The sequence below is a fragment of the Propithecus coquereli genome, unplaced genomic scaffold (assembly GCF_000956105.1).
Source record: "Propithecus coquereli isolate 6110/MARCELLA unplaced genomic scaffold, Pcoq_1.0 Scaffold75, whole genome shotgun sequence".
Taxonomy (NCBI): Eukaryota; Metazoa; Chordata; class Mammalia; order Primates; family Indriidae; genus Propithecus; species Propithecus coquereli.
This window is the reverse complement of record NW_012153618.1, coordinates 2,906,113-2,926,221: the sequence shown is the minus strand read 5'-3', so window position 1 is coordinate 2,926,221 and position 20,109 is coordinate 2,906,113. Positions and strand designations below refer to the sequence as shown.

General features: G+C 35.8%; 1 protein-coding gene across 1 annotated transcript in view; it reads left to right on the top strand.

Annotated features, from left to right (window-relative positions):
- The window catches only part of CUL1 (cullin 1), a 105,169-nt gene that overhangs the window by 55,579 nt on the left and 29,481 nt on the right, over positions 1-20,109 (top strand). Inside the window, exons 3-9 of the mRNA XM_012662136.1 lie at positions 5,554-5,728; positions 7,824-7,991; positions 11,443-11,493; positions 11,968-12,058; positions 12,965-13,128; positions 17,523-17,685; positions 18,829-18,959. Coding sequence (XP_012517590.1) covers positions 5,554-5,728; positions 7,824-7,991; positions 11,443-11,493; positions 11,968-12,058; positions 12,965-13,128; positions 17,523-17,685; positions 18,829-18,959 — 943 coding nt within the window. The remainder of the gene's footprint in view (positions 1-5,553; positions 5,729-7,823; positions 7,992-11,442; positions 11,494-11,967; positions 12,059-12,964; positions 13,129-17,522; positions 17,686-18,828; positions 18,960-20,109) is intronic.

The window sequence follows — 20,109 nt, the reverse complement described above, 5'->3', positions numbered from 1 at the left end:
AGTGCAGATACAGTAACGAAAATTAATAAAACCCAAACTGGTTCTTTAAAAAGACTACTAGACAATCCTTTGGCAAAATTAATCATAAAAAACCACACCACAGGCATACCTTGTTTTGTTGTGCTCTGCATTATTGTGCTTCACAGATAATTACTTTTTTTTGTTGTCATTGTTACAAATTGAAGTTTTGTGGAAACCTTGCATCAAGCTGGGTGTATTGGTGCCATTTTTCCAACAGCAGGTGCTCATTTCGTGTCTCTATCACAGTTTGGTAATTCTCCTAATGTTTCACATTTTTGCATTATTGTATTTGTTAATGTGATCTGTGATCAGTGATCTTTGATGTTACTGTTGCAATCGTTTTGGGGTGCCATCAACTGCACCAATATTAAGATAGCAAATTTAATCGGTGAATGTATGCATTGTGACTCCACCATCTGGCCATTCTGCTGTCTTTCTCCCTCTCCTTGGGCCTCTCTGTTCCCTGAGTCACACAACAATATCGAAATTAGGCCAGTTAACCACCCTACAATGGCCTCAAAGTGTTCAAGTGAAAGGAAGAGTTGCACATCTCTTACTTTAAATCAAAACCTAGAAATGATTCAGCTTAGTGAGGAAAGCATGTCGAATACTGAGATAGGCCAAAAACTAGGCCCCTTGCACTAAACAGTTAGCCAAGTTGTAAATGCAAATAAAAGTTCTTGAAGGAAATTAAAAGTGAACCATGAATGATAAGAAAGGGAAACAGCCTTATTGCTTATATGGAGAAAGGTTTAGTGGTTTGGATGGAAGATCAAACCAGCCACATTATTCCCTTATGCTGAAGCCTAATCCAGAGCAAGGCCCTAACTCTCTTTAATTCTCTGAAGGCTGAGAGAGGCGAGGAAGTTGCAGAGAAAAGTTTGAAGCTAGCACGCGTTGGTTTATGAGGTTTAAGGAAAGAAACCATCTCCACATTAAAGTATAAGTTAAAGTAGCAAGTTATCCAGAAGATCTAGCTAAGATCATTGATGAAGGTGGCTACACAAAACAACAGATTTTCAGTGTAGACAAAAGAGCCTTCTATTGGTAGAAAATGCCATCTGGGACTTTCATAGCTGAAAGGGGAGAAGTCAGTGCCTGGCCTCAAATCTTAAAAGGACAGGGTGACTCTCTTGTTAGGGGCCGATGCAGCTGCTGACTTTAAATTGAAGCCAGCGCTCATTTACCATTCTGAAAATCCCAAGGTCCTTCAGAATTATGCTAAGTCTACTCTACCTGTGCTCTATAAATGGAACAACAAAGTCTGGATGACAACACATCTGTTTACAGTGTGGTTTACTGAATATTCTAAGCCTGCTGTTGAGACCTGCTGCTCAGAAAAAAATGCTCCTTTCAAAGTATTACTGCTCATTGACAATGCACCTAGTCACCCAAGAGCTCTGATGGAGCTGTACGAGGGAGATTAATGTTTTCGTGCCTGCCAACACAACATTCATTCTGTAGCCCATAGATCAAGGAGTAATTTCAACTTTCAGGTCTTATTATTTAAGAACTACATTTTATAAAGCTATAGCTGCCTCAGGTAGTGAATATTCTGATGGATCTGGTCACAGTAAATTGAAAACCTTCTGAAAAGGATTTACCATTCTAGATGCCATTAAGAGCATTCATGATATGTGGGAGGAGGTCAAAATATCAACATAAACAGGATTTTGGAAGAAGTCGATTCCATCCCTCATGAATGACTTTGAGGGGCTGAGAACTTCTGTGGAGGAAGGAACTAACTGCAGATGTGGTAGAAATAGCAAGAGAACTAGAATCGGAAGTGGAGCCTGAAGATGTGACTGAATCACTGTGATCTCACGATATAACTCGAACAAATGAGGCGTTGCTTCTTATGGATAAGCAAAGAGTGGAGACGTAATATATTCCTGATGAAGATGCCGTGCATGTTGTTGAAATGACGACAAAGGATTTAGAATATTCTATAAACTAGGTTGTTAAAGCCGTGGCAGAGTTTGAGAAGATTGACTCTAATTTTTTTTGAGAGAAGTTCTCCTGTGGGTAAAATACTATCCAAGAGCGTTGCTTGCTACAGGGAGACCTTTTGTGAAAGGAAGATTTCATTGTTGTCTTATTTTAAGAAATTGCCATAGCCACCCCAGCCCTCATCAACCACCGCCCTGATCAGCCAGCAGCTGTCAACATTGAAGGCTAAGACCCTCCACTAGCAAAAAGGGTTAGGACTCATTGAAGGCTTAGATGATTGATAGCACTTTTCAGCAATAAATTATTTTTCTAATTAAGGCATATACTTTTTTAAACGCAATGGTATTACCTAATAAACTACAGCATATCATAAACATTACTTTCATATGCACTGGGAAAGAAAGGAAATTTGTGGCTTGCCTTTTGTGGTGTTCACTTTATTGCAATGCTCTGGAACTGAACCCATAATGTCTCTAAGGTATGCCTGTGTTAAAAGTAAATAAAGGGATATTACAGAAAAAGCAGAAATTTTTTAAAAGAAGACTGAACTAGAAAATATAGTTGGAATGGACAGTTTTCTAGAAGTAGCAGTACATGTAGTGAGGAAAGGGTGGACCATTCCTTATGTGGTTTTTGAACCACACAGAGAAAAATAAAATTTTCCTTATTATATTCAAGTTTAGGAAGATTGGAAACCTCAATGAGAGAATCATCTTTAAAAGAAAATGCAGTAGAATTATTGTTTTGGGAGGGGAGGATTTCATAAACAAAACACAAGCCATAAAAGAAAATTTGGATAGACTTGATGATAAATTAAGGATTTCTCTTCATCCAGCGATATACAAAAAGAAAAATTATGCTACAAACAAGATAGTTGTGGTATATATCATTGATCAAGGATGGCTTTCACAATAAACAAAAAACTGCAAGTCTAAGAGAACTTATTTTTTTTTTCAGTTTGTAGCAGAAACATTATATGCTCGCCTTTTTAAAATATGACGGCTTCTAAAGCAGAAATTATATGATGCAAAATGTATGTATCTTAAGTGCATGGTTTGAATTTTTTTTGAGGGACGTATGCATTTGTGTAAACAACACCCTAATCAAGATACAGGAAGTCCCCTTTGGTCAGTCTTCACCTTCAAAGAAACAGAAGAAATTACTCTTCTAATTTCTGTCCATAGATTAGGTTTTGCCTGTTTGAGAACTTCATATAAATGGAATCATATATGTCTTGCTTTTTTTGCATTCAACATGCTTTCAGATTCATTCATGATTTTTGTATCCGTTTATTTTTTTAAACTGCTGGGTAATATTCTATTCTATGACTATACCACGATTTGCATAAGGAACTGCCAAACTGTTCTCCAACGTGGTTGTACCATTTGGCATTCCCATCATTAATGTCTGAGCAAACTTGTTTTTTTTAAAAACTGAAGGATATGAGCAGACAATATACAGAAGAGATAATCAAAATGATAAACCTCTAAGGTGCTTAGTCACACCCTACTCAGAGATTTGCATATTAAGACCATGGTAAACCACAACATACGTACAGCGAGGTTGTGGGTGGTAAAACTCATGCACTGCTGGGGGCTGTGCGGCTTTTATAGAGCAAATGTGGCAACATATAATAAAATGGACCTCTCCTGTCATTTGGTAATTCTGTGCTGCAAGAAACCTGTACATGTAACATGTATGCAAGGGGACGTGCTAGTTCTATTCTTTCTAGCTTTGTAAATATCAAAAATTGGTACCTGCTAAAATGATCATTAGTAAGGTCCATCAACCAGAGAATAAATTGTTGTAAATATATACTATACGGTGTATTATATACACCTGTAGCTATCTCAAATGTTACCAAAAACAAGTGGCAGAAGCAAATGTACATATTATAATTCGTGTAATCTAAAAATGTAAGACATGCAAAATATATTTCATATAGTTACCCAATGAAATATAAAAACATTCATAGGAATGATATATACCAACACATGGGGGCATTTGCTTCTAGGGTGAAAGGAAGGAGGAGTGAGATTAGAGAGGAGAACATAGTGTTTCAGTTATAATCTGTAATGTTTCATTTCCTTAAAAGTTGGGGGGTGAGTGTAGGTGGAATATGAGACAAGCGTGGGAATACAGTAAGTTTATCAAAATTGAGTCATGAGCATACGATGGTTTATTGTAATCTGTGATTCTCTGTGCAATCAAAACATTTAATAAAATTTATTGTTTTAAGATAAAGTTCTTTGATTACTACTGAAGTTAAGTATCTTATTAAGTTCTTGGCCATCAATATTTATTTCCTTTACTTTTTGAATTTTCTGTCAATATGCTTTGCGTATGTTTCCATAGAGATTGATTGTTCATATTGTTTTAAATTGCCTTAATTTATTAAAGATAGTAACTCTGTAAGGGTTTTTTTATTTAAATATATTCAAATTTTCAGATTAAGTATTTGTATGACCTTGCTTAGAAAGGGCCTCTCCAACCTGAGAACAGGTAAGCATTGTATTTATTATATCTTCTTGGTTTTATGGTTTTGGTTTGTATATTTTAATTCTTAATCCATTTGTAATATACTTTGGAATATGGAATGTTTAGAAATATCTTAACCAAATGCTATTTATTAAATAATCTTTACCCACTGAAGTATCTTCATATAGTAAATTCTTAAGTATACCAGAATATTGTGTGTGTGCTGTTTTACTGATCTTTCTCTGAGTCAGTGTAAGTGTCTTTCTATTAATCTTATCCAAGTAATAATACATGCAGATAAGCTTATCGTATTTGAAGGTTATATAACAGCACAGGGGTTCTCTGCCTTCCCACCCTTATCTCCCCATTCCCTTTCCGCTCCCCCTGCTGATGCAGCTGTTCTGGACGGTTGCTGTCTCCGCTGCCATGCATGCATCTCCGTATGTCTCAGTAGTGTGTGGACACCGCTGCTGTTGACTGGTCAGTTTCAGATGTCTGTGGCTCTTTATAGTAATAGGAGGACTTGGTTCTCTTGCCATTTCTGCTTTTCATCTGCAGAATGTTTTATTTAAATCCATTTCTAAATAATTTCAAAATAAAGTTTTGATTATTTCGGTATTTAGAATGCGTGCTTCTGGAAATGTTATTTATAGCTAAGCATCATAATAGATGATAATTATTTTTAGCTTTTTGTTTTTCCTGGAGTAAATAATTGCTTTTTTCTTTTTCATTTGCAACCTTTCCGTTGTACCGATTGCCAATTCTTTTCATACCTTCTGAAAACACACTTTTGGGACAATTTTCCACAAGATCGATCACATTAAGTAATCTAAAAGGTCTGAATTTTTTCTTGGCAGCCTTCCTCTGGAACATTCCATTCCCTTTCTTAGCTCTTTTGCTCTCTAGGCGTAGGGAACACCTTGTGAATGGGGCTTGTTGACGTTTAGCTTTATTGATAGTATGAATGGTATCTTTTTTTCTCTCTGGTTTTTAACAGGTTTTGGTTGGTATATTGGGAATGTACTGATAATGAAATATAGTATGTTCATATTAATCACTGTTAACACCTATGATGCATGTTGATTTCCTTAACTTTTCTCCAAGCCACGTTTATAACTACTGTACTAGCGTACACCAGTCAAACCAAGCACGAGGAGCCGGAGTCCCTCCTTCTAAATCCAAAAAGGGCCAGACGCCTGGAGGAGCTCAGTTTGTTGGCCTGGAATTGTACAAACGGCTTAAGGAATTTTTGAAAAATTACTTGACAAATCTTCTCAAGGTAAGATGTTTTACATTTATACTAAGCATTTATAATACAATGAAAAAAAAAGTAGTGAAGTAGTGGGTCTAACTTAAATGCTAAATAATCCTTCACTGTTACTTGTTCATTGCTGTAGGCACTAATGTACGTGAAGATGTTTTTGTATTGCTTAGTCTTTTACCCATTATGAAAATAAAACCTTCATAAACCATATTCAGTTTTTTAAATAAAATTATTAATAGAAATTTTTGATACCTTACACCATAATAGTACTTTCCTTAAATTATTAACCATTTGTATTTGGTTGTTAGAGATTGATGAACCTTTTCATTTAAAACAAATAGTTATATATTCAAATTACCTATATTTTATTTTGAACCCAGTGTGGTATTTCCTGTCAAAATGTATAAACAATTATAAGGTTGCTTAGTCTTTGGTAATCACATTTTTCAAATGTGATCTTGCTTTTTACACATGGTCACGAAGTAGGTTTCAAAAGTGCGGTGAAGTTGTGCCCTTGACTAGGAAGAGTTTCACTGTGAATATCCATTTCCTTTGAGCATGGGTTCATCCTGCTCCAGGCCTTCACTTGGGCAGTGATGGAGTCTTTTTCCCTTCATCTTCTGCCTTTTTCTTCCTCAGTCTTCATCCTCTGTTGTAGCAAAGGCAGTGTAAGGCCTTACAGTCAGCCGCAGGATGGGCAAGGGGGGCTCCTTTGTCTGGTGCCAAACATATTACGTAGAGTGAGTGAAGACATCTCTACTCTCTGCCCTGGGAAATTTACAGGGACTCTTCTGTGTATATATCTTAAAGATTTTTGATTTATACAGATAACATGCAAAAAAATTTCAGCATGCTGCAAAATTGTTTTTCTTAATATATTTTGTAAGCTAACCGGAAACTTAGACGTTATTATAACAGACTGTAGTTGGTTGACCACAAATTGTGACTCATGTAGTGTCATTTTCATGTTCCCCAAACGGTGTCAGCCTATGTGCCTTTGTATTTTTATTCACAACACTTTAAAGTGAATGTTGTGATTAATCTTCAATAGTAAAGTGAGAAACAGTATATTTGTGTTGTATAAAAGTATCCGTAGCTATGCCATCAATCATATTTTTGCATTTTAAAAAGGTCATATAGCATCATCCAGAATAGCTTAGCTTTCATTTTTAAGTTCATTTCATATTATTTAAATTTAAATGAACCAAAATTTGGTTGTGTCAAGATACATTGAGGTTTTTACATGGATTGTTGGATCATTGTGTCCCATGTATTTATGGAGCTTCAGGTCTGTTAAGACCTTCTAGTTTGCACTTGAAGACACCAAGGTGGAGAGAAGGCACGAGGCTCGCCCCAGGCCCCCCTGCCCCGGGGGAGCCCCCCCCCTCTTGCCTTCCCTTCAGTGCTTCTCTGTGCAGCCCATCGAGTGGTGTGCAGTGCTTGATTTTCAAAGGGTGAGACTGACTTTGTAGATACCATTAATACCTAAGAAAAAATTTCAAGTTAGTTTCCTTCAAATAAAAATTTGTGGTTTAAGTTGTGGAAATTCAGTAAAAATAATTTTGGTAAATGCACATTTTCTTCACACAGTCTTGTTAAAGTAGAAATGCACCATTGTACTTATTTTTATAAAAATGCAACAGATTACCACAAAAAGCTATACATTTTTATAATTTTTAAGTAAATTTAAAGAAGGAAGAAGACGCATTTAAAAATGGAAAAGTATTGGCCTCATGGTCTAAATTGTTATTAGGACATGTTAATTTTTTTTAACAGGGAAAATATCAAAAATAGAGATTTTGAGGTGAATTTCTTAATAAGAGGGAATTATCCTCATTCTAAAAATTCAGGGTACTTTTTTAGTATACATATGCATATTTAATACTATGAAAAAGTTCCAGCTTAGTTTGAGATAAAATATTTTTGCTATGTTCTTGTGAGAATTTATATTAATTAGCATGTTTTTGTATGCAGAGTAATTTAAAGAACCATTCTAAAACCATATGCATCAATATATTCTGACACAATGGATTTGTTTTTATTAACATTTATCTTTAATTTATTAGGTGACAAATTAGTCATCTTAAAGTTTTAGTTAACTTGTTTTTAGGACGGAGAAGATTTGATGGATGAGAGTGTACTGAAATTCTACACTCAACAATGGGAAGATTATCGATTTTCAAGCAAAGTGCTGAATGGAATTTGTGCCTACCTCAATAGACATTGGGTTCGCCGTGAATGTGACGAAGGACGAAAAGGAATATATGAGATCTACTCGGTAAGATGTTTTTAAAAACCTTTTAAATGTGTATTTTTTTTTTTTTTTTGAGACAGAATCTTGCTCTGTCGCCTGGGCTAGAGTGTTGTGGCGTCGGCCTAGCTCACAGCAACCTCAAACTCCTGGGCTCAAGCGATCTTCCTGCCTCAGCCTCCCGGGTAGCTGGGACTTCAGGCATGCGCCACTGTGCCCTGCTAATTTTTTCTACTTTTAGTTGTTTGGCTAATTTCTTTCTATTTATAGTAGAGACGAGGTCTCGCTCTTGCTCAGGCTGATCTCAAACTCCTAAGCTGAAGCAATCCTCCTGCCTCGGCCTCCCGGAGTGCTAGGATTACAGGCGTGAGCCACCGTGCCTGGCCCTAAATGTGAATTTTTAATGAGGGGATCTAGGCAAATACTAAGCTGTTTTCAGAACAGTAAGCTAATTTTATTTGTGTCATCAGTAAGTGACCCTTAATTATTTTGTGGTAATAAAGTAGAAGTGTAGGTAAGTTGGTGTTTTAAGATACAACTTGCACACTTCTGCATTTACTTTTTAAAAGTTTCTTCTTTAATTATTCAACCCAACCATCACATTTTACCTGGAACTGCCTGAATTTTAGCACTGGAAGTCCTAAGTCCTGGCAGTCCCAGGCAAATCAGGTACCTTACCTGAGACTCAAGCCCTAAAGATTGGCCCTCGTGTATTTTTGCGGTCTGGGAAACCCTGCTTCAGGAAATCACCCTCATTATTATGTTTCTTCAGTCATCCCAGGTTTTTTAGGCCCATGGGTTTTCAAAGCATGATCCCCAATCGGCAGCATCAGTGTCACCTGGGAACTTGTCAGAGATGCAAATTCTCAGGCCTCATCCTAAATTTATGTAATTGGAAACTCTGGAGACAGGGCCCAGCAATCTGTTTAACAAGCTCTCCAGGTGATTCGGATGCACACTCCAGTTTGAGACCCAGCCTTCTAGACCAATTACAAGAGGACTCAGAACAACAGAACAGTCAGACAGACTGTTCATAGGCTGTCAGATAAACAGTACCCTTTTTGGACCAGTGTTGTTAAAATGTCAAATTCTGTGTAGCGAGGTTATTTCCAAATCCAAGAGTGTTGCTGTATAGCAATATTTTTGCTTTGCTTTTGACAAATTTAAAGAAAAACATAATGTATCTCAGATGTATGACTAGTTTTTATCATTTATGTAGCATAGTTTCTGTACCAAAAAATGCTTATTGCTTCATAATGATACTTTGTTATGTAAGTACATACTTCCGATAAAACTTTCTAAGTTTTTTGATTTGAGGTTTTTGTATGTCCTCTTTTCTTTTTTCAACATTTTATTTATTTTTAGTTGACAAAAATTGTATACATACGATGTACAACATGTTGTTTTGAAATATGCATGTGTAATGGAATGGATAATGTACTTCCCCTTTTCTTTTTCATGTACAAATGCTTTCCTGAGACATAAAGTTATCAGTGTAGGAATCATCATGTTCTTGGTTGATTTCCTTTTAGAAACCTGCTTGATCTGAAGTACCATGTGTACCCTACGATAACATCACACACTCCTAAACATCATTACAGTTTTTTAACTTTTTCTGTATTGTGTTTCAACAACAGTTAAAGAAAACATAAAGAAGTACAAGGATACTTTATAGAGTAGGTTTGTCAAGATTCATCTTTTTTTTTTTAATCTGCTTTCAAAACCCATACTTTCTACATCCTTAAGTGCACTATTTTGAAATACAACATACAGCCATAAATTTCAGGCCAATCAGTACTCCTACCTAGGTGCCCTGGAATAGCACACAGAGGGAATATGTGCTATTCCAGTGAGCCTGTTGAATTCATTTAGAAGCTTGGGTATCAGTTGACACAGTGGAACAGTTCTTACAGATGATCCTGATCGTATTTTCCAGAATTTCCAGTAAATGGTGATGCTTTGTCACAAAATTATTTCATGACAAATTATTAACTTTTACTTTTTTGCAAATTATAGAAAGTTGTCAGTTTCTTCTCAAGTCAACCAGAGGACAGAAATTAACTTCATTATTATTATAATATATTAAAGTGATTCAGCAAGATTTTTTTCTCCTAAATCTGTTCTTCTAAAAAGGTCTTTGGCTTACCTTTATTCCTGCTTTGTCATCTTGCCTGACTTTTCTTTCTTTATTCCTTTGACATAACAAATCCATCTAGAGTCAGATTAGGCCTGTCCAAGGGTATCTTAATTTAGAAAAAAGTTTGAAACAAAGTTATTTTTAAAAAGTATAGTATATCTTTGTTAGAAGTTCATAGCCACCTGCTTTACATTTTTACTACTGCTTCCCTCCTACACTAAAGAGGTCTGAAGAGTCAGAGAATGGCAACAAAGAATTTGTACAGGGAAAAGTTATTTTCAAAACAGTCCCCCTACCCACCTCTCACCCCTCCTCACTCCTGGAAAATGAGGCTCTTCCCTTCCAACACCTTTTGGACATGATAAGCTTAAGTTTTATTCTGATACTAAACTTGAGTATACATTGTTCATGCTTCATTAAAAATATTTTTCTCTTAAATATTGCTTTCCTTCGATTTCTTTTTTCTTAAAAGAAATACCATTTTGAAAGTTTTTTCTATAGATTAAATTCACATATAATCTTTTCAGAAATACGTATCTTACATAAACCCAGTTGTGTTTATAGTTAAATTTGGGAAAAAGAAGACTGATGGCATTTATGTTTAAATGAATTTCTTCACAGTTTGTATTTGTGTATTAAATTGTTATAAATTTGAATTTTATTTTAACTGAGAACAATTTTCCTAACGGTTTACTGTATGAATTCTAACATTTCTCTTTCTGGGAACATTTTATAGTAATTAATTTTCTGATACAACTCTTATGGGAAGTTTAGAGAAGTGGAAAAATAAGCCATATGATGTTTGTACACTCACTTTAAAAATGCATCTCTCTTTCATACACACACATAAAATGGGAAATCTGAATAACTTATGTACAATAAACTGCATCCATTTAAAGTGTATTCAATCACCATACAGAACTTGGTAGATTTTTATAGTCTATAATTTGTTTTACTGAGCATTAGGAAACTAGGGTAATAAATGAAATTGTCTTTAGTAAGTGTGTTAGGTCAAAATTAAATTTGTTTGGTTCAGTGAACAAATTTATAGATTGACTCTGCTGTTGCCCTTTAAGTTGTTATGAATATTCTCCTTGAATCCAAATTTTCTTTTTATCTTAACCGTTAAAATGTGAGCTGATAAATGTCTGTACTTTGATGCCTCTTGAAGTTGTTAATAGAGTGGCTCTTTGATTTCATCATGATAATATTAATAGATTTTGACCAAGTTATAATACAGAAATTTTGATAAAATAATTTGGGATTTAGGTTATTTCTTGTGACTTCAATACTTTGGAAAGTATAGACATTTTATACTTTTCTTTTTTCTTTTTTATCCAGCTTGCATTGGTGACTTGGAGAGATTGTCTGTTCAGGCCATTGAATAAACAGGTACCTACTTGTGTGAGAGTGTGTGTGTGTGTGTGTGTGTGTGTGTGTGTGAGAGAGGGTGTGTGTGTATGTGAGAGTGTGTGTGTGAGTGTATGAGAGTGTGTGTGAGAGAGCGTGCGTGTGTTTGTGTGTGTTTGAGAGTGAGTGTGTGTGTGTGAGTGTGTGAGTGCATGTGTTTGTGTGAGTGTATGTGTAAGAGTGTGTGTGTGAGTGCATGTGTGTGTTAGAGTGTGTGTGAGTGTGAGAGAGAGTGTGTGTGTGTGAGAGAGAGAGAGAGAGTGGGTGTGTGTTCCTTTTAACATCCCGTACCAATTTCATCTCTTAGTCTTTGTCTTCCTCACTCCTTTGGAGTATCTCAGGGTATCTCTCATCTTGCATTGTTGAATGGCTTTGAATGTTTAACAGATATGTAGTAATATATATAGCATTCTGTGATTTATATATTTTAAATGTTTTTCTATATCATTTCTAAAGGTAACAAATGCTGTTTTAAAACTGATTGAAAAGGAAAGAAATGGTGAAACCATCAATACAAGGCTGATTAGTGGAGTTGTACAGTCTTACGGTAAATAATTTCCCTTTAATTTTTTCGGAGTGTTCATATCAAATGGCAGTTAACAGTACTCTAACACTGCAGTCCCCCAGGCCGCGGAATGGTACCTGTCAATGGCCTTTTGGGAACCAGGCTACGCACCGCAGGAGAAAGCGCGTGAGGCTCCGTCTGTATTCACAGCTGCTCCGCATTGCTCACTCACCATCTCCCCCACCAATGGAAAATTGTCTTCCATGAAACTGGTCCCTGGTGCCAGAAAGATTGGGGACTGCTGCATTTAACAGATTCATTTTTAAAATATTTTAATATTATCAAGAATATTGTTAGCATTTATAAAGATACTTAAAATTCTCTCTAGGTCAATGTGATTTTATTTTAACCATCATAATAGTTGTTTGATCCTTGTGCCTTAAGGAAATTTTGATTAAATAGACATTTGCATCTTTTTTTTTTTCTGGTCTCATACTGAATTACGGGATAAACAATATGACAGAGTGTCATTACTTGAGCTGAATGATAACCAGAAATCTATATCACCTTGAAAAAATTGAGATTGAGAAATTGATAAAGTAATGCAGTATCTTAAAAACTTGGATAGCATTGTATTTCTTTGAAAATTTAAAATTAGTCATTCTTTTTAGAAATATAAAAGTTCTCTAAATGAACTTCATGGTAATTTTGAGGCATACCTGGCCATGGGTCAGAATTACTTGCTTTTTATATGTCTTGGATTCTTTTTCTTTTTTATTTTATGGAAAGAGTGGACTTTAGTACTAGTGAATAACAGAGTTGCCTTATGTCCTGCTATTTCACATTTGCCTGTTAAGCATAGGTTAAACTGAATGCTACACCCAAGTATATTCTGTGAAATATAACAAAAAATAGGGTAATTGAAATATAGTTCATATTTATTTCTAGTGGAATTGGGGCTGAATGAAGATGATGCATTTGCAAAGGGCCCTACGTTAACAGTGTATAAAGAATCCTTTGAGTCTCAATTTTTGGCTGACACAGAGAGATTTTATACCAGAGAGAGTACTGAATTCTTGCAGCAGAACCCAGTTACTGAATATATGAAAAAGGTAAGCTTAAACATAGTATTTAAAGTAGACTTAAGTTAAAAAGTCATTGCTACTCAAGTTGTTGTTTTTAGCATATGCAGCTTTCTTCACAAATCATAGGTGGTGCATTGTTGTCCTATAGTGTCTTTAGTGAGTACAAGTGCTTCTGATTCTCCAAGGAGCTTATATAAACAAAAGAATGTGCTTGAGTTCTAGTAAAACTTTATTTACAAAAAAAGGCAGCAGGTGTGATTCTTGAACTAGATGTAGTAGGAGATTTCCAGGGCTTCTGGGTCTCACTGAGTCTGATATTTGCTTTGCCCTTTATTCCCTACTCACATGGAGAGTGGATGGACTGCGGAATCCCTTTTTCCATATGCTAGGATAGGAAGTTAGTAAGTCAACTTAGAAAGTTTATAACCACGTGGAGAAAGTCCTACCCAGTTTGTAATATCCTGAATGTATTTGCCTATAGGACATAGTGGTTATAAGTGGGGCTTAGAAGTTTGAAGTTGAAAGTCCTCAACAAATTTCTAATATCTCAAAATCTAAGAAAAATGAAACTGTTCAGAAGTTTTATACTTAGAATAGTAATAGGTCCTTGTGTCTATTTTTATGGGTTAAATTGACTTTTGTTTACTCATCTGGAACCTAACTAGCTCACTTAGAGTTTCAAACAACTGCCTGACAAACGAACTTTTGAAACATGATCTGTTTTGAATCTTAGCATTGCCTGTTCTTTCATTTTTTAGTTTGACAGTGTAGTTTTCATAAACACATCTATTATTGAACTCTGCTATATATGATGATTCTTTTAAAACCATACGTCGTGAAAGTGGATCCTCTTACCGGGATCCTCTTACCATAATAGCGGTAGGAGCCTGTTCTTGTGGACTTCTTAACGAGTTGTGGTCATTTCATTTATTCACACTGATGAAGGTAGTACTACTCTGGTGCAAGGAAAACAGCTTTTTAGGACAGAGCTACGTAAGCACTCCCAAATAGGGAAATCTGTTTTTAAGATCAGGTCTGAAACCAAAGGCAACTTGAGGAGCAAAGATTTCTAATGGCCTGGATATTTCCAATCCAGCATGATCCCTCCTTTCAAGGAAGCAGTATGCTTCCTACATCCTGGGGATTCTTTTCTAGAGGACTTAAAAAGTTTGACCTGAATCTGCTTGGCTCATACCAAACATGACTTCATCACATTTTGAAAGTCCATAATGCAGAGAGTTGATAAGCATAAAATTGCGGTCTAACCATGTGAATATTTTGCTTTTATCCTATTGCATTGTGTCCAAACTGGGTTATTAATCTAGTTTTAAATCCCCACTCTACCCTTTACTAGGGGGATGATCATAACCTTTCTGTTCCTCAATTTCCTCATCTGTAAAATGGGAATAATAATAGGTAATAACGGGGATTAAATGAGCTTTAATTTATTTAAAAAATTTAAAATGAGATTAAGATTTATTTATTTGTTTATTTATAAAAAGATGCTTAGAATAGTGTGTGGCAAACAGCAAGCCTGATGTGTTTGGTACCACGAATATACATTACACAGAACCTCCAGTAAGTGCCTGAAGGGATGTAAAACCACAGGATTAAAGGTGGCGAACCTTATTCAATAATTTAGGGAGAAATTATGTTTATAATAAAACAAACATTCTGTCAGGAAATAGAATGCAAAACTCATGAACAATATTGAGATAAAGCATGAACCTCAAGAAATATTCTGCTTTCCTCAGCCAATTAGGGCTAGACACCAAATACTCTGCGGGTCTGTGTTCACTTTTCTCTGTTGTCATGAGCATTTTAGTGGAAGCATTTGAGACTTTTGGCTTGTCTTTCTAAGGATAGCTTTGAAGAGTTAACAACTGTAAGCCATGTTAGTGTTTTTAATATCTTACTATCTCATGTGATTGAGACCAATCTGGATTACAAAAAGTTTGTGTGACTATTTAGATTTCTAATGTCATTTTTTGAGGACTGTAAAAATAAAACATACCTTGCTTCGTTAATTTGCTTACCTTTTTTTTTTTGACTGGGAACTGATCCTAATAGAATTAATGGGGCAGTCTTTAATTGCTTAATTTCATTTAGTCATCTGAATTCGATTGTGATGTTCTAATACAATTATCTGCCAAGTACAGTGATGACCAAGAGCTTATTTGACTTGGAATCAATGAAGAATGTAAATGGATGTCCTTTCTAAAACCAAATGATGCTCAATACCTAGGACCAGGCCGGGCGCGGTGGCTCACGCCTGTAATCCTAGCTCTCTGGGAGGCCGAGGCGGGCGGATTGTTTGAGCTCAGGAGTTCGAAACCAGCCTGAGCAAGAGCGAGACCCCGTCTCTACTAAAATTAGAAAGAAATTCATTGGACAACTAAAAATATATACATAAAAAAAAAAAAATTAGCCGGGCATGGTGGCGCATGCCTGTAGTCCCAGCTACTCGGGAGGCTGAGGCAGTAGGATCGCTTGAGCCCAGGAGTTTGAGGTTGCTGTGAGCTAGGATGACGCCACGGCACTCTACCCCGGGCAACACAGTGAGACTCTGTCTCAAAAAAAAAAAAACCTAGGACCTTGGTTTCTTTACCAATATATAAAATAAGCTATTGCGGCCCCTCTGGCTGTGGCTGTTTCTCTAGCCACCTAGGTGCCTGTCTGCCCCTCCTGCCCACTCAGCCCTGCAGGAATGGTCTGTAGAAAGCTAAGAGGTGGAAAGTTGGGCTCCTCAGAGGCTCAGTCAGCAGTGGCGTCAAAGCCTAATCTTCCACTTGGGAAGGAGTAAAAGTCTGTTTTGCCACCTAAAATGATTATCTTCTTTCAAAAAACAGGTTAAACACAGCAGAAAAAGTGGTGCTATTTGGTTTGCATGTTCTCTATTTCACCAGCTTTTGTCCTGGAGTTATTAGCTTAACAAAACACTGGATATGAAGTAGCAGGATCTTAACTTAGAACTTTTTGAGTTAAAGCATATAAAGTCTCTTATTGTTTTAAAATAGCCTTGTAATCAGAAAAACAAAACTACACGTTAGTTGTAGACTTCCTGGAAAATACAAATAACATAAACCTATAAGCCTGGGGCACTGTTGCTGATTACGTATGTAAACCAAACTGGAATAATGCTTTAGGTTTTTTGTAACTTGTTCACTAATTATTTGTTATATTAACATTTTATGTTTATTTTAGTGGATAATGGTATTTCATTAACTGAATATGCTATAATTTAACTATTTCGTATTGGAAATTTGATAACTTCAAATTTTTTCTATTTCTTCATTTGTGAATTGTTCCTTTTCCTTTCTCATGTTTTTATTTGGATATATATACTGATTTGTTGGAGATCATTATATATTAAGGATATTGACCTTGTGATACCTACAGATATTTCCAAATTTATGTTTCACATTTAACTATTTAGAACGTGTAGTAAGATTTTAACTTCTGTGCTGTGGTCTAAACAGCTGTCTCACTGTTGTTCATTCTTGATAGTACAAGTCCTGCCTAGTCATTTTTTCATTTTATGTTTTCTTGGCTCTTGAGTGTTTATTCATTTCCAGTTGCAATTTTTCCAGATTTCTTTAAAATTATACCAAATTTGTAAATCATTTTGGAAAATATTGGCATTTTTACAATATTTACAAAAAATATAGTTTTTGTCTCTTTATTCATATCATGTGAATAATTTGAGATTATTGGTGAATTTTCTTCCTCGCTTTGATAATTTAGTGGTTCCCCAGTGACACTTTACACCACGTGTATTTCCGATGGCAGATTGTAAAATATACTGACTTGTACTAATTTTGCTGCTGTTATATTGCATCTTTGTTTTCCTCTTTTCCTTAGAGGGAAATGCAAGAAATTGAGATGCATAAATAACCTAGTAGATTTCAGAGGTACATATTCAGTGATCAGCAAGAGAAGGCTCTAATGTTTTTCTTTAATTTTTTTAAAAGTCTAACTGCTAGTGATTATTTCTATGTGGTCATTTCAGATATTATATTTGTGTGACTCTTTAAGTAGGTTTCAATCAAAAGTAGGCATCTTAACTTGGTGTTCATGTCCAGGAGAAGACCCATAGGTTTATTAGGATGTCAGATAGGAATATTATCTTAAAAAGATGAAATACTACTTACCCAAAGGAAAAAATTGATGCAAAGACTCTTGAACCGTTACTGTTAGGACACTTAAAGAGGAATTTGAAATGGAGATATATATTGCAGAGAAAATGGAACATATTAGTGGTTTAAATATGGTTGTCATTTACCCTAAAATCAAAACACCTCTTCCCTTTTTTCATTAATCATATTTTATTAGGGTAGGTTTGTAAATTTAATTTGCTATTATTCACATAATGATTCTTTGCGCATGAATCCAAACCATTCATCTGAATGAATTCTTTCCAGGCAGAGGCTCGTCTGCTTGAGGAACAACGAAGAGTTCAGGTTTATCTTCACGAAAGCACACAAGATGAATTAGCAAGGAAATGTGAGCAAGTCCTCATTGAAAAACACTTGGAAATTTTCCACACAGAATTTCAGAATTTATTGGATGCTGACAAAAATGAAGGTGAGCCACTAACTCTCATGAAATGTAGGTACTTATTATCTGCAGTTTTGAAATCGATTGAAATTCTGGACTCTGCGTCAACAGCATTCCTTACCCACGTCAGTCATTTTTTAAAAGATGCTCACACGCGCATGCGTCTATATATTGTGTATTGATTTCAGACCTCTGGAGAGGATTTCCTTGTGACTTGGAGGGAAGAGCATCTTTTCAGCTTAATTTGGAATATGACTTGTTCTGTACATGTCAGCATGAAATGATACTACTACCCCTAATGTTTTGGCTATTCTTCCTTTGGAAATTCTCTGAGATGAGAAGAATATTATTTTGTATTTCCCTTAACCACTTTCATGTTTTACTGGGGCATATTAGGGGCTCAGTGAAAGATTAATGTTTGGATTTAGGATTTTTTCTTCTTTGGCCCTCATAAATTAACTATGTGCCATACATACATGAAGTGAAGAATGGGGGGACCCTTTTGTGCCTCATTTGTTTGTATCATTGAGGTAGATACCTATATTCTCCTTTAAATTATTCATTTTTTTTTTTTTTTCCCTTCTTCAGCATATTATGGGAGTACAAATGTTTAGGTTACGTATACTGCCTTTGCCCCGCCTGAGTCAGGGCTACAAGTGTGTCCATTCTCCAGACAGCGCGCACCCATTAGGTGTGAAATACCCATCCCCTCCTCCCCCTCCCACCTGCCCAACACCTGATGAATAATTACTACTATATGTGCACATAAGTGTTGATTAATTAGTATCAATTTGGTGGAAATGTATTCATTTTTTAAAAACAAATATTTGAGTGCCTATTATGTGTCAGCCATAAATACTATCTTGATCTTGAGAATTTCAGGAATCATTAGATACAGTTTCTGATAATAGATTTTCTTTCTCTATTTTTGTGTTAGTGGTTCTCATAGAAGGGGAAAAATATACTTTTACAATAGCATAACTTCATTTTTTTAAGCAAAATATACCAAATAGAAAATACTGGGTGATAATTAAGTGCTTTTAATTATTAAGGCCTAAAAACATGGTTATTTTATTTCAGAATATCTTTCATCTCAATATAAATACATAATTAGTGGAATGGCTATGCAGAGTTTCTTCGGCACATAAAGGTGGCTCCTTCTTCTTTCAGACTTGGGGCGCATGTATAATCTTGTATCTAGAATCCAGGATGGCCTAGGAGAGTTGAAAAAACTGCTGGAGACACACATTCATAATCAGGGTCTTGCAGCCATTGAAAAGTGTGGAGAAGCTGCTTTAAATGTAAGTAACATTTAATTGACAGGCCTAATATTCACATGTGAACTGCAGGCATGTGTTGTACATCTCCATTTACAAATACAAATGGTAAGATTTTCACTAGAATTCTCCCTTGTTTTGGCTTTTTGTTTGTTTGTTTTTTTTAAGAGACAGCATCTTACTTTGTTGCCCAGGTTAATCTCAAACTCCTAGGCTCCAACAATCTTCCTGTCTCAGCGTCCCAGGTAGCTGGGACTACAGACAGGTACCACCTCACCAGGCTTTGGCCTTTTGAAGTAGAAAGTTCACAAATGTCTTTGTTTAGTAAATAATTCTATAAATTATTTTCTGGTACTTTGTAGGCATTAAGGATGTTATAGTTTTTTTTCCTTCTCACTGTTACATTCCTTGTGCTAAAAGAGAGAAGATGCTTGTTTAGAAGAAAAAGGCTCCTAGAAGCTTCTGCTCTGCCACCCACAGTCCACAGGTTTGCCTTTCAGGAACTCCGATCTGAGTAGTACCCTCCAGCTGAAACCGCAGGCCGTGTGCACTGCCGAGGGCCTGCAGTTCACATTTCCTCCTCCTCCGCCCACCCAGGAGCTACATAGAATATCCTGCTAGGTTATCTATACTTTAGGTGATAATTTTACGTAGAAAGTATCACAGGTTTCTAAGACATAGGCCAATTGTCTTCAGTTTTGTTCCTGTTGTGAACTTTTATTTTAATAGTGTTTGGGAGAAGTAATGGAGAAGAAAACCTTCTAAAACACATTTAGTTCTTATGTCTGAATTCAGAAAACTTTTATTTATTTCTTATCGTGCTTAATGTTAATTAGTTTTGATGATAGCATCTTTAGTATTTTTTTAAAATCCTTATTTCCCTGCTATCTTTGGAAGGTTTTTTTTCCATGTTTAATTATGGGGGTTGCTGCCTCACACTCTGCCACGTCTGAATTATTAGAGGGATGAAGAAAAGTCTTTCCTTTAAGTTTATAAAACAGTCGATTTATGCTCACAAGATGGGAGGGAACTGGCTTAGTGTAGAGGGTTTTTTGAAAAAGATGTCCAGGTTTTGGTATAACAAGCCTAAGTATGAAGTCCCAGTGTCGAGACATGCAGTGTCATTACAGTGTAGTGACTGATTACAGCCCCTGGACCCGTCTGTTCAGGTTCA